The sequence below is a fragment of the Procambarus clarkii genome, chromosome 26 (genome assembly GCF_040958095.1).
Source record: "Procambarus clarkii isolate CNS0578487 chromosome 26, FALCON_Pclarkii_2.0, whole genome shotgun sequence".
NCBI classification, from domain to species: Eukaryota; Metazoa; Arthropoda; class Malacostraca; order Decapoda; family Cambaridae; genus Procambarus; species Procambarus clarkii.
Genome location: NC_091175.1, coordinates 5,182,540 through 5,197,020, shown reverse-complemented (window position 1 = coordinate 5,197,020; position 14,481 = coordinate 5,182,540). Strand labels below are relative to the sequence as shown.

The window sequence follows — 14,481 nt, the reverse complement described above, 5'->3', positions numbered from 1 at the left end:
TATTTGTATTTGTTCTCAACATCTTTTATTCTTTATGCTCAATTAGTATTAAGTTCTAGATATTAATGTTTTTCTTGCCCGAAACGCATTGCGTAATAGTGGCTTTAGGCATTGTATGTACTAGCTCTATCTATATATCAATCCATTAATGTAACATCACTTGTATGTATATACCTTACCTGAATAAACATCTGAATCTGAATCTGAATCTCTAACCTAACCGACGCTTGGATCGTTGACTTGATTTGGCGTCACCAGCTCTTTCTTTTCGTCTAATTTCTTTATAAAAAGATACTTTTTCAGATTAAAATTGTTTTTTCGTGTTGTACATTCAGCACCAACATTGTAATGAGTAAATATATCATATTTATTCATTACTATTCATGAGTAAATATATCATATTTATTCATTACTAACGTATTGCCAAGAAGCTTAGTGAAACTTGTGGTAATTAGAGGACCGTGTGATGGTAATTTTTAGCATCAGTTAGTTTAGTTCATTTATTATGCACCCCATACCCATCTTGTGGGCGGTAGTGGAAAGGGTTACAGAGGCACATAATGGGCTCAGGGACTGAACCCCACAATTCATTTAGCTAAGCAAGTTACAATCTTGATGAGCTAGTTACAAAATTCAATATAAGTCATCACATCAACAATGGGTTCGAGATCGACCTCAAGTACAGCTTCTAAATTAAACAACTGATATATGTGGAGAGCTAGTGACAAAATTTATATGTTTGTCCTGCACACCGCCCCCCATCCAGTGGGCAGCGGTGAATAGGTTACAATCACTTAGTTACTACCTACAGTTAGCAAACTGGGGATATTTGACTAAAATTTCTGGTAGCAGAACATTTTAAATGAAATATTGACACATCGCTGGAACATTGGTTATAGAATTGTCTCTAAATTCACGTATCTTTTCGCACTCCATCACATAGTGATGGAGGGTGTGCGAATAATTTTGTTGACAGTTTACATTTGGTCAGGTCTACATAACAGATAATGAGAATTCCCAGAGATACTTGTAACCGAGTCTAAGCCGAGCAGTAGTAACATCAAGAAGTCTGCTGATTTTATTGGATGATCCATAGATGTGTGGCTCCTCTTGCATGATATTATGATGATAGATGGAATTACTGGTGTCAATTTCACTTTGCCTCAGATCTACAAGATCTTGTTGAAGTTCTCGGTGTACTGCTGCTCTCAGATTGCTCATTGACAATCCAAGGTTACACTCAACGGCTCCTTTAAAGGCAGATTCTTTGGCTAACTTATCAGCTCTATCATGCATTCGGAGCCCAACATGAGATGGAGACCACATGAAATGGACTCTGTTACCATCCTTAATAATTTTGTTGTATTTGTGTCTAGCTTCGGACACGAGCATGTTCCAGTTATGTCTTAGAGTTGAGAGCATTTAAGGATGATAAGGAGTCACTTACAATTAATGTATCAAGTTTTGAGACCGTAGCCAGTTTTTTGACACACTTTGTACTCCCCCTTCGTATGGCCTAGAGGTAGCTGCACAAATGCAGATGTATCTAAATGTGTTAATAAAAAAAAGATGTATATATATTCTTATGGATTATTCCAGCATTTTAAATAAATCATTTGAGTAAAATTAACTTTTTAAGCTCTTCTCCAGTTAGGATATGTTATCTTCACTGAATTGTTTGAATAAAACTCAAGTTTCTGGAAGAACAACAGGTTCAGTTAATCACTATTGGTATGACTGGAGATTAAATCTCGCCGTGACCATTTGCCTGCAATAGTCACGTTATTCACAAATGTTGAAAAAACACGTAATACAACAAATATTTAAAGTTCACTCGATTACGACATCCTGGTCGGATTACTGTGCGATCAAACAGCTGAGTTTAATTAAGCAATTATATTTATTAACAGATTTAATTGATAATAATCATTGTCAACAGAAAATGAAGTTCAAGTTTGATAATTGAATTCCAATAGAATTCAAAAGCTTCTTTTCATCAATTGGTGCTAACCTTACCTGAAAAATCCTAAAGACCCAGACACATGTTACTACATATCTTACAGGCAGCTATCCTAACTCTACTCCTTTTACCAGTCAGCCCGACAGACATTATATCCATAATTCAATCACTTAAAACAAAGCTGAGAACATTAATGAAATACCATCTATGGAATACAAGAGTGCCTCCCATGCCCTTGCACCACCCATAGCTCTGCTATTCAACAAATCTTTAGAGTATCATACATTCCCTGATATCCTTAAAAATGCAGGAATGACGCCAGTTCATAAAGAAGGGGAGACAGCTGACATACACAATTAGAAACCAATATAAAATACATACATACACTTAATGGTGCCGTTACATTTACCTCCCTATATATTCTCATCGTTTTCTGTTAAGACACTCAAAATTTTAGGATGAAGTTTTCATGTTCAGTTCTATATACAAAAAGTTTTAAATATAAAGAATTTCTTTTTCAGTTTTATTCAACAATAGAGGTTTTATACAAAATTTGAAAATATCCTGAGTTACTTTATTGAAAGATTTTAGTTTGGTTTTATTAGTTTTATGAAACTGTAATATCAATACAGCTATAGGTTAAGTATTAATTGTAATTAAGAAGCAATAAAATACACTAAGAAGGTTAGGTTAGGTCGTGGTTTAGACAGTACGTTTTAATACTAAATATAATAAGTACATTTCTAACTGTCTGCAAGGTACATCAATACACTTAATTGTGCCGTTACCTTTACCTCCCAATATATTCGAGGATGGGCTGCTTGTAGTGTACAATGTTGCAATAAAATTATGATAACTGACCTCATTTCAATAATATTTGAAACACAATGCAAGACTTATTAAAATGCATAAAATTCCAAAGATTATATAAATTCATAATTTATCGTACACGATATTATGGAATTCATTAGAAAATTACTGCTTGAAAGCAGCATTCAAAATAAGATAAAGAACTAATTATACTTTTTATTAAGGAGAGCTGCACGATATTTAAACTCTAGAAAGCGTATATTATATTTATTTTGAATAATCTGTAAAATTGCTCTCTTAAGTTACTGTGTGTCATCCTTGTGTTTACATACTTCTCCTGTGCTTAAGCTTCTTTCACTTGGCCTCTTCTTGTTTATCATAACCTCTCATCTCTATGTTTATTGACAGCATCTATCCCACTTACCTCTTCGTGCTTCATCTCTCTGTACCCACATTTCTCTTTGCCTTGGAAGTGTTTAATAATGTGATGTCACCACTGTTTAGCTGGTTGCAGTATATATACCGGTGGACGCCAGCTCCAGCACCAGTAGCCACTGTAGCAGTTCCAGGGCACATAGTGTCCTCCCTTAGCTCATCTACTATGGTAAGCAGCCACTAGTGTTAAAAAAGTTATAGAATGTAACAAACTGAGTTAACCAAATGGTTAACTCAGTTTGTTACATTCGTTTGTTTGTTAAGTCAGTTTGTTACATTTCCGTCCTGGACCATTCTTGAGAATGGTCCAGGACGACTACGTTTCGGTCCGTCCTGGACCATTCTCAAGTCGATTGTGAAAATCCTCAATCGACTTGAGAATGGTCCAGGACGGACCGAAACGTCGTCGTCCCTTCACTTTCTAGTGTGTGGTTTGGTCAACATATTTCAGCCACGTTATTGTGACTCCTCGTCTGCAAACTGATATATGCAGTCGAGGAGTCACAATAACATGGCTGAAATATGTTGACCAAACCACACACTAGAAAGTGAAGGTACGACGACGTTTCGGTCCGTCCTGGACCATTCTCAAGTCGATTGTGATGAGGGGATGTTGTTGTTGTTTAAGATTCGCTACTTTGGAACAAAAAGTTCCAAGTAGCACGGGGCTATGGTGAGCCCGTAGTAGGCTTACCTAGCACAGGAGCGGGGCTGTAACTTGTGGATGAGGGGATTGTGTTGTTGTTGTTTTAGATTTAGCTACTCAGAACGAAATGTTCATGTAGCACGGGCTATGGTGAGCCCGTAATTGAGTTCGGTTATTCGCGATAACCTTGTTACTCTGATATTTTGGATGAGGGGATATTGTTGTTGTTATAGATTAAGCTACTCGGAACAGATTCCAAGTAGCACGGGCTATGGTGAGCCCGTAGCTTACCTGGCATAGGAGCGGGGCAAGTAGCACGGACTATGGTGAACCCGTAGTGGACTTACCTGGCACAGGAGCGGTGCTGTGTGTGCCTAGAGAAGGGAATGGATGAGGTGAGAAGGCGAGGCAATAAATAGGCAAGAGAGAGGTGAGGAGAAGAAAATCTTAGAGGGAGAAAAAGCAAGGGAAAAGGTACGAAAGGAAAGGTGTGATAAAGGGGATAGTAATAGGAATAAGAACATAAGAACAAAGGAAACTGCAGAGGGCCTATTGGCCTATACAAGGCAGCTCCTATTTATACCCACCCAATAAAAAGGGGATAGTAATAGGAATAAGCAAGGGATCGTAAGAGAAAATAAGGGAAAGAAGAAGGAAAGAGAAAAAAAATATAAATGGAAGGGTAAGCTTATGCTTGGTCACGTTTGTTAGAATGTTTAGAGCATATGAGTATATACTGTGAAAGGGAAAAGTCAACTGCAACAAAGCCAGGATTCAAGTTCATGTTGGGTACGTTGTGTATTAAAGGCGATTCAACAAGACGGCGTCTGTGTAGAGTAGAGGCAGGAAAGATTATTTTGGAGGAAGACCAATCAATAGGATGATTAGAATCCCTAACATGACAGAAGAGAGCATTGCTTGTGTCTGCAGACTTAACACTTCTTTTGTGTTCTCTAAGTCTGTCATTAAATGTACGGCCAGTTTCACCAAAGTATGGTGAAACTAGTACGGTTTAGTACTAGTACTAGAAACTAGTACGTACTAGTACTAGAAACTAGTACGTACTAGTACTAGAAACTAGTACTAATACTAGAAACTAGTACTAGTACTAGAAACTAGTACGTACTAGTACTAGAAACTAGTACGAGTACTAGAAACTAGTACGTCCAGTTTCACTGAGTTATATTATTGTAAGCACTTTGAATAGGCGTGGACATATCTTGTTAAACGCCCAGGTGGTCCAAAAGTCTCCATGCACAGAGAAAATTAATGCCTATTATCAATGTGAAGCTCTTCACAAAATATGCTCTACATGGTTGAAATTATTTTGAAACGTATGGGTGCTACTCTTCCAGTCATGCTCTGTTCGTTTAAAGCCTTGTTCTTTTAAAGCCCTCCATGCACGTTTCAATATTTACTGAATATGTATAATCGTATTTGGAAGTCGTCGTCAGTCCCTGAGGACTGGCTTGAGGTAGTTGTTCTTCCTATTCGGAAACCAGGTTCTCTCGGGTCATCCCCTAAGGACTTCTGCCCTAATTGCCCTCTCGAGTTGTGTTTGCAAACTCTTTGAACGTATGGTTAATGTCCGTCTGATGTGGTTCTTGGAACACTATCACCACCTCTCCCCTTCTCAATTTGGCTTTCACAAGTATCGTAGCACGACTGATGTCTTGGTGAACTTGGAGGTCTATATTCGTACTGCCTTTGCTGCGAAGATCTCCGTTGTTGCTGTTTCTTTTGACCTGGTAAAAGTGTATGATACCACTTGGAGGTACCATATTCTGCCCAAACTCCGTTCGTTTGGCCCTCGTGGTAATCTCCCTCTCTTTCTACAAAGCTTCCTCTTTAGTCGTCCCTTTAGAGTGAGACATCGTAGCACTCTCGCTGCCTCTTTTTCGGCAATACGAAGGTGTACTCTAAGGTAGTGTTCTGAGCACTACTCTTTTTTTCCTGGCTGCCCTCAATGGTCTTCTTTCCTTCCTTTCTCTCTTCTCCCTTTTTTTTTGCTGTCAATCTTCCTTTGTTGTTGTAGTTGACTCTCGCAGTGCCCTCATGGCTAAGGAGTCCTTTAATCCAGTCCATCCTGTGATAGGCGAAATTCAACATTGGCTGTGACTTATGTCCAGTAATTTTAAGACATTGGAGTTTTGTTGGGTTCCCAGTCATACTGGTGTGTCCTTAAGGGTGGTGTGTTTCCATGGCCGTCCTCCTACCACCGCAACCGGCGGTGAGAAACGGCTCTGGCGAGGTTATGTATTGGCCATACACGTTTAACTCACAGACACTTAATGGAGCGCTACCCTGCTCCTTATTGTCCAAACTGCATTGTCCCTCATACGTATGTATTTATCCTTGTTGAATGTCCTGACATCCAGGACGTGCGTGCGTCTTGCTTCTCGACTGTCCCTCGCGGTCACTTGTCTCTCGATAGAATCCTTGGTAAATCAGATGCCTTTGATATTGTTCGCCTTATGCGCTTTTGTTCTCGTATTAGCATCCTTTGTGATATTTAGTGCCTTTAGAATATCCCGCACATATGATGATGCTACATAGCCTTCCCGGTTTGGTGCTTTCTTTTCGCGTTAACACATCAGGTTTCATTCACAAAATAGCATTTCGAATGTGTGCCATTAGGTAAATCATGTTTCGTACCATTTCATGGTACATCCAGGTATCTCTACAGTTAAAAATAGAGTGGGCTGAGTTGTGAGGACCTTCGGAGGCCATTCGACAACACCACGACGACCAATCCAGAAACACGCAAACTGCTGATCCAACATGGACGCACGCACATACCATAATGAGATATTCCCCTGTCTTGTTTCTGCCCGAAACGCATTGCGTAATAGTGGCTTTAGGCATTGTATGTACTAGCTCTATCTATATATCGATCCATTAATGTAACATTACTTGTATGTATGTACCTTACCTGAATAAACATATTTATTTATTTATTTATTTGTCTATGGAGACTTCTGGTCCAGCCTGTATATTCGTCTCAGTAATATGTCCTAATATGAAAGTGCTGTTATCGTTTGGGGAATAGAGAACAGAATTTTGTTGTTAAAGTGGATCTGTGTTTGACACTTTGGTCTAATAATGGATTCATTCATAAACTATTTGTCTGCAGTAAGAGGGCACAATTGGCCCTTACTACAATGACTTTTCTTCCTCTCCTGTAGTAGGAAGTGCGACTTATAGTAGGAAGTAAACTTACACTTTCAGTACTGAGAGTTTTCTCAGTACTAAAAGTGTACCATCATCTCTCTATTCTCTCCCTCTTTCTTCTTTTTCCCTCTCCTTCTTTCTCTCTCTCTTTCTCTCTCTCTCTCTCTTCTCTTCTCTCTTTCACTCTCTCTTTTCTTTCTCTCCTCTCTCTCTCTCTCTCGAGAGAGAGAGATGTTTCTCTCTCTCACTTTCCTGTAGATTTAGGAAATTACTTCATGGGTAAATACACTACGTTTGTACCTCAAGGTTCTTGTTTGCAATGTTACAGAGTTTCAATTAACTCCCATGCATGCAGTTAATATATTTTATGTTTATGTTTTTACGTTAAAAGGTTTTTGTTGATTTGTTTCTATATTTTCATAAATAACGCATGCTTACTGTCTTATTCCAAGTTTTACGATAATTTTACAAGGTTTAAAACATAAAGTTCAATATAATATTCTGGTTTTCATACAGTAATTATACGTTAATAGAACATCATAATAACGTAGTGATGTGTAAATATTGACGTCATATCAATGTTATAGTTATGTTATAAGAACATAAATTGGATAGGTTTACATAAATTAAAAAAAAATATGTTGACTGAAAATTGTTTTTTTTTTAAATATAGAGCATGAAAACATTATATTTCCATAGCGTTCACTATTATTTTTTTAATTTTTACATAAATTTTAAAAAACTGTGTCTCAAGAATATATGTTTTTAATTATCTCTAAAGGTTTTATTAACGTCAGAAATACGTATTTATGGCAATAGTCACAGTATTACCTTCGTGGCACCATTTAAAAAGTCCACAAACGTCCGTGCTTTCCATGATAATTCTCTCTCTCTCCCCAACAGAAGCCGCACACCATCGCTGTCCTGGTCTTGGCCGCCCTCTTTTTTTCTGTGACATCAAGCCATCTGCATGGTGAGTCGTGATGATTTTCTTCATCTGTGTGAGTGGAACTCAAAAAGATTGGTATTGTCAAAGTGAAATCCGATCGAATATGACAAAAGAGTAAATTCTGACACGTATTAGGTGTCTTTAAACATTTTTGCATATTATATATTTGTGGTTTTAAATTAAGTAATTTGTTATTATATCTTATTCTTAATAATGTATGACTATGTATAGAGTAGGGTGATGTTCGACATGTAGTGTGGATTGATGCAAGCTGTGTAATGTTGGGGTGATGTTTGTCGTGTAGTGTAGGGTGATGTTTGACGTGTAGTGTAGTGTAGGGTGATGTTTGGCGTGTAGTGTAGTGTAGGGTGATGTTTGGCGTGTAGTGTAGGGTGATGTTTGGCGTGTAGTGTAGTGTAGGGTGATGTTTGACGTGTAGTGTAGTGTAGGGTGATGTTTGACGTGTAGTGTAGTGTAGGGTGATGTTTGACGTGTAGTGTAGTGTAGGGTGATGTTTGACGTGTAGTGTAGTGTAGGGTGATGTTTGACGTGTAGTGTAGTGTAGGGTGATGTTTGACGTGTAGTGTAGGGTGATGTTTGACGTGTAGTGTATGGTGATGTTTGACGTGTAGTGAAGAGTAATGTTTGACGTGTAATGAAGAGTGACGTTTGATATGTAGTGAAGAGTGATGTTTGGCGTGTAGTGTAGAGTTGTGTTTGACATTTGGGGCCTAACAGCTGAGTGGACAGCGCTTGGGGATCTTTGTCTTAAGGGTCCGGGTTCGATCCCTGGTGGAGGCGGAAAGAAATGTTTACAAACAAATGGAAGAATTTCTTTCACCCTGATGCATCTATTTACCTCGTAGTAAATAAGTCCCTGGGAGTTAGACAGCTGCTACGGGATGCTTCTTGGGATGTGTGTATGTGATAATTAGGTTTAAGGACTTGTCCGAAACGCTATGTGTGCTAGTGGCTGCACGTGAATGTAAGAACTCTTGCATGTCTTTATAAATAAAAAATCGCTAATCTTCGAAAGTTCTTTACCGATTGTTTTGAAATTTTCACACAATGTTTCATTTGCATCCGAGTTTTTTTTTATATACATACTATATAAATGTCATGTCTGTGACGGAAAAATACATGTTTTTTTGAAAAACTGTGTTTTTCATGCATTTTTCATGTGAGGGAAATCTTCGAAACCTCTTTACCGATTGCTTTAAAATTTTGTCACAACATTGCATTTGAATAGGCCCGTGTTTTTATATACTTGCTATATACATGCCTTACCTGTGACTGGAAAAAGCAAGCCTTTTTTGAAAAACAGCGCCATCTGTTGGACGTAGGAGCAACACACGCGGTAATCTTTGAAAGGTCTTCACCAATTGCTTTAAAATTTTGACACAACGTTCCATTCATATACGAACTTCCCATTAGGAAGTTCCTCATCTCATCATAGTTTCCTCTTTGGTAAGCCAGGCTTTTCCTTTCCGATCCCTTACTTGGACAGGTTATCACCTACCTCCACCAGATACTCAAATGTCAGGACGCTGTGGTCACTCATTCCCAGGTATCATAACAAATACAGTGCTTCCGCAGGACTATTATATAGTAAGGAAAGAGAGGGAAAGGAGAGGAGGAGGAGGAGGAGGAGCAGGAGTGGCCCTGCCGATAAGGAAGGACTGGAGTTTCGAAGAGATGAATATCCCTGGCTGTGTAGGATTCAGAGACTACATAACAAGAAATATGACAATTGTTGGACCTAAGATAATAGTGGCAGTCATTTACACCCCTCCCCTAAATGACAGAAGACCCAGACAGGAGTTTGATAGGAACAACATGGCAACCAATAATATAATAGAGAGAGCAGCTTCAGTTGCCTGCAGGAATGGCTCAAGACTCTTAATCATGACGACTTCAACCACGGAAAGATAGACTGGGAGAAGGGGGAACTACATGGTGGTGCAGATACATGGAGAGCTAAACTATTGAACGTGGCAGCAAGAAACGATCTGAGTCAATATGTCAAGGGATCAACAAGAATGGGAGGCAACGATAACCTAGTGTGTAGTCTGTGGGGGACCTTCGACAAGCCGTCGGCTTCCTGTCCTCGTCGAGTGTTAGTGACCTCAGGTAAATTCAGGTATAGAGTAGGGGGATGTTAGACATGTAGTGAACAAGTGGTGTTTGACGTGTAGTTCAGAGAGATGTTTAACATGAAGTGTAGAGTTGTGTGTTTGATGTGTTGAGAAGAGTGATGCCTGATGCACAGTGTAGAATGATGGTTGACGTGTAGTGTAGAATGATGGTTGACGTGTAGTGTAGAATGATGGTTGACGTGTAGTGTAGAATGATGGTTGACGTGTAGTGTAGAATGATGGTTGACGTGTAGTGTAGAATGATGGTTGACGTGTAGTGTAGAGTGATGCCTGATGCACAGTGTAGAATGATGGTTGACGTGTAGTGTAGAGTGATGTTTGACGTGTAGTTTGGAGTGATGTTTGACGTGTAGTTTGGAGTGATGTTTGACATTTAGTGTATATTAATGTTAGATGTGTAGTGTAGAATGATGTTTTACGTGTAGTGTCCAGTGATCTCATTAAACATTGGCCATCTTGGAGGCTTCAAGCCCCAGTATTTTCCTTGGCTTAACTAATACAGGACATTATTTGCTAATCCACTTTTTTTTATTGCAGATGTAACCGGCGGTCTTGGAGGCCGTGCAAGGCTTGGAATTGGTGCCGGACTTGACGTTGGTGCTGGGCATGGAGTTGGTGCTGGGCATGGAGTTGGTGCTGGGCATGGAGTTGGTGCTGGGCATGGAGTTGGTGCTGGGCATGGAGTTGGTGCTGGGCATGGAGTTGGTGTTGGGCATGGAGTTGGTGTTGGGCATGGAGGGGGTGTTGGGCATAGAGGGGGTGTCAGATATGGAGGTTATAGCTGGTCTCAAGGTGATGTCAGACATGGAGGAGGTGTCGGACATTTTGATTATGGCAGGCCTGGAGGCGGTGTCGGACTTGGAGTTGGTGCTAATCTTGGAGATAATGTTGGACTTGGAGCTGGTGCCAGATCAGGAGGTGATGTCGGACTTGGAGTTGGTGGCAGGCTTGGAGGTGATGTCGGACATGGAGTTGGTGGCAGGCTTGGAAGTGATGTCGGACTTGGAGTTGGTGGCAGGCTTGGAGGTGATGTAGGACTTGGAGTTGGTGGCAGGCTTGGAGGTGGTGGCAGGCTTGGAGGTGATGTCGGACTTGGAGTTGGTGGCAGGCTTGGAGGTGATGTCGGACTTGGAGTTGGTGGCAGGCTTGGAGGTGGTGGCAGGCTTGGAGGTGATGTCGGACTTGGAGTTGGTGGCAGGCTTGGAGGTGATGTTGGACTTGGAGGTGGTGGCAGGCTTGGAGGTGATGTCGGACTTGGAGGTGGTGGCAGGCTTGGAGGTGATGTCGGACTTGGAGGTGGTGGCAGGCCTGGAGGTGATGTCGGACCTGGAGATAGTGCCGAGCTTGGAGGTGATGTCGGACTTGGAGGTGGTGGCAGGCTTGGAGGTGATGTCGGACATGGAGTTGGTGGCAGGTTTGGAGGTGGTGGCAGGCTTGGAGGTGATGTCGGACTTGGAGGTGGTGGCAGGCTTGGAGGTGATGTCGGACTTGGAGGTGGTGGCAGGCTTGGAGGTGATGTCGGACCTGGAGATAGTGCCGAGCTTGGAGGTGATGTCGGACTTGGAGGTGGTGGCAGGCTTGGAGGTGATGTCGGACTTGGAGTTGGTGGCAGGCTTGGAGGTGGTGGCAGGCTTGGAGGTGATGTCGGACTTGGAGGTGGTGGCAGGCTTGGAGGTGATGTCGGACTTGGAGGTGGTGGCAGGCTTGGAGGTGATGTCGGACTTGGAGGTGGTGGCAGGCTTGGAGGTGATGTCGGACCTGGAGATAGTGCCGAGCTTGGAGGTGATGTCGGACTTGGAGGTGGTGGCAGGCTTGGAGGTGATGTCGGACTTGGAGTTGGTGGCAGGCTTGGAGGTGGTGGCAGGCTTGGAGGTGATGTCGGACTTGGAGGTGGTGGCAGGCTTGGAGGTGATGTCGGACTTGGAGGTGGTGGCAGGCTTGGAGGTGATGTCGGACTTGGAGGTGGTGGCAGGCTTGGAGGTGATGTCGGACCTGGAGATAGTGCCGAGCTTGGAGGTGATGTCGGACTTGGAGGTGGTGGCAGGCTTGGAGATGATGTCGGACTTGGAGTTGGTGGCAGGCTTGGAGGTGGTGGCAGGCTTGGAGGTGATGTCGGACTTGGAGTTGGTGGCAGGCTTGGAGGTGGTGGCAGGTTTGGAGGTGATGTCGGACTTGGAGGTGGTGGCAGGCTTGGAGGTGATGTCGGACTTGGAGGTGGTGGCAGGCTTGGAGGTGATGTCGGACCTGGAGATAGTGCCGAGCTTGGAGGTGATGTCGGACTTGGAGGTGGTGGCAGGCTTGGAGGTGATGTCGGACTTGGAGGTGGTGGCAGATCTGGTGGTGATGTCGGACTTGTAGGTGGTGCCAAGCCTAGAGGTGATGTCGGACTTGATGGTGGCGCCAAGCCTGGAGGTGTTGTCGGACTTGGAGGGGGTGCTAGTCTTGGAGGTGATGTCGGACTTGGAGGTGGTGCCAAGTCTGGAGGTGATGTCGGACTTGTAGGTGGTGCCAAGCCTGGAGGTGATGTCGGACTTGATGGTGGCACCAAGCCTGGAGGTGTTGTCGGACCTGGAAGTGGTGCTAGTCTTGGAGGTGATGTCGGACTTGGAGGTGGTGCCAAGTCTGGAGGTGATGTCGGACTTAGAGGTGGTGCTAGTCTTGGAGGTGATGTTGGACTTGGAGGTGGTGCCAAGTCTGGAGATGATGTCGGACTTGGAGGTGGTGCAAAGTCTGGAGGTGATGTCGGACTTGGAGGTGGTGCTAGTCTTGGAGGTGCTGTCGGACTTGAAGGTGATGCCAAGGCCGGAGGTGATGTCGAACTTGGAAGTGGTGCCAAGTCTGGAGGTGATGTCGGACTTGGAGGTGGTGCAAAGTCTGGAGGTGATGTCGGACTTGGAGGTGGTGCTAGTCTTGGAGGTGATGTCGGACTTGGAGGTAGTGCCAAGCCTGGAGGTGATGTCGGACTTGGAGGTGGTGCAAAGTCTGGAGGTGATGTCGGACTTGGAGGTGGTGCCAAGCCTGGAGGTGATATCGGACTTGGAGGTGGTGCTAAGGCTGGAGGTGATGTCGGACATGGAGGTGGTGCCAAACCTGGAGGTGATGTCGGACTTGGAGGTGGTGCTAAGGCTGGAGATGATGTCGGACTTGGTGGTGGTGCCAAGCCTGGAGGTGGTGTCGGACTTGGTGGGGGAGCCAAGCTTGGAGGTGATGTCGGACTTGGAAGTGGTGCTAGTCTTGGAGGTGATATCGGACTTGGAAGTGGTGGCAGGCTTGGAGCTGGTGCCGGAGTTGGAGGTGATGTCGGACTTGGCTTTGGTGTCGGACTTGGAACTAGTGCCGGATTTGGAGGTAATGTCTGACTTGACGGCAGGCTACGAGCTCGTGCCGGAGATTGAGACGTTGTCGGACTTGGAGTTGTGCAAGGCCTGGAGGTGATATCGGACTGATATGGAGGTAGTGCCAGACCTGGAGGTGATGTCCTATTTGGAGCTGGTGACAGGCTTGGAGTTGGTGCTAATCTTGGGGGTGATGTTGGACTTGAAGTTGGTGCCAGGCATGGCGGTGATGACAAGCTTGGCGTTGGTGCTGGACTTGGAATTGATGTCAGGGCTGGAACTGGTGCTGGAGTTCTAGGTGGTGTCAGACTTTAAGATGGTGTCACACATTAAGGCGGTGTCGGACTTTAAGTTGCTGTCGAACTTTAAAGTAGTGGCGAACATGAAATTGATGGCGTACTTGGAGACTGTGGTTGACTTGGGAGGATGAGGCGGACTTAGAGGTGGTGGTAGATTTTGAAGTGGCGGTGAAACTGATGGTGGACGGGCCCTTGGACGTGGTAATTGCATCGGCGGTGATGATATGTGTAGGTGATATAGTGAGAGGAATAATGATCATGGTCGCGGTGGTGGAACTTACTGACAGCAGGTTTAACGGCGGCAGCGGCTGGAAAGTAAGTCACAATTATCGAATATTTATTCATTATTTTATATTTCATTAGTAACATTGATCACATTACCGAACGTCTTTTCTCTGTTGTTTTATAAATAATGTAATTACCAGGACTTTACGACTGCCGCAGTTCAATTTTTTAAGCTGTTTTCTTGTTTATGTTTATTTATTTCCAGGAAATCATGGCTACTAGTCGTCGACCTCCTCAACATTTCTAGCCGCCGATCTCAACGTTACTAGTCACTGGCAGCTTTAACATCACCAGTCATTGAAACTTTCAACATTTAAATCAGTCGTCGACAGCATCAACATCGCATTTCGCCAGCAACCTCAACATCTCCAGTAATAATCAACCTCAACATCAGTCATCGACAACCTCAGCATCACCAGTCGTCGACAGCCTATA

At 43.1% G+C, this 14,481-nt stretch overlaps 1 protein-coding gene across 6 annotated transcripts; it reads left to right on the top strand.

Annotated features, from left to right (window-relative positions):
* Positions 1-3,149: 3,149 nt before the first annotated feature.
* LOC123756684 (uncharacterized PE-PGRS family protein PE_PGRS54-like) lies at positions 3,150-13,631 on the top strand. 6 transcript variants are annotated; one of them, XM_069331775.1, is made up of 4 exons: positions 3,150-3,374; positions 7,926-7,995; positions 10,665-11,333; positions 11,442-13,631. In XM_069331775.1, exons 1-4 carry the CDS (start codon positions 3,165-3,167, stop codon positions 13,484-13,486), a joined length of 2,994 nt encoding a protein of 997 aa, XP_069187876.1. In that variant the 5' UTR covers positions 3,150-3,164; the 3' UTR covers positions 13,487-13,631. The 6 variants fall into 6 exon arrangements, with proteins under 6 accessions (XP_069187876.1, XP_069187871.1, XP_069187872.1 ...); XM_069331770.1 differs by having other exon boundaries at positions 10,665-11,405; XM_069331771.1 differs by having other exon boundaries at positions 10,665-11,837; positions 11,874-13,631.
* Positions 13,632-14,481: the final 850 nt, after the last annotated feature.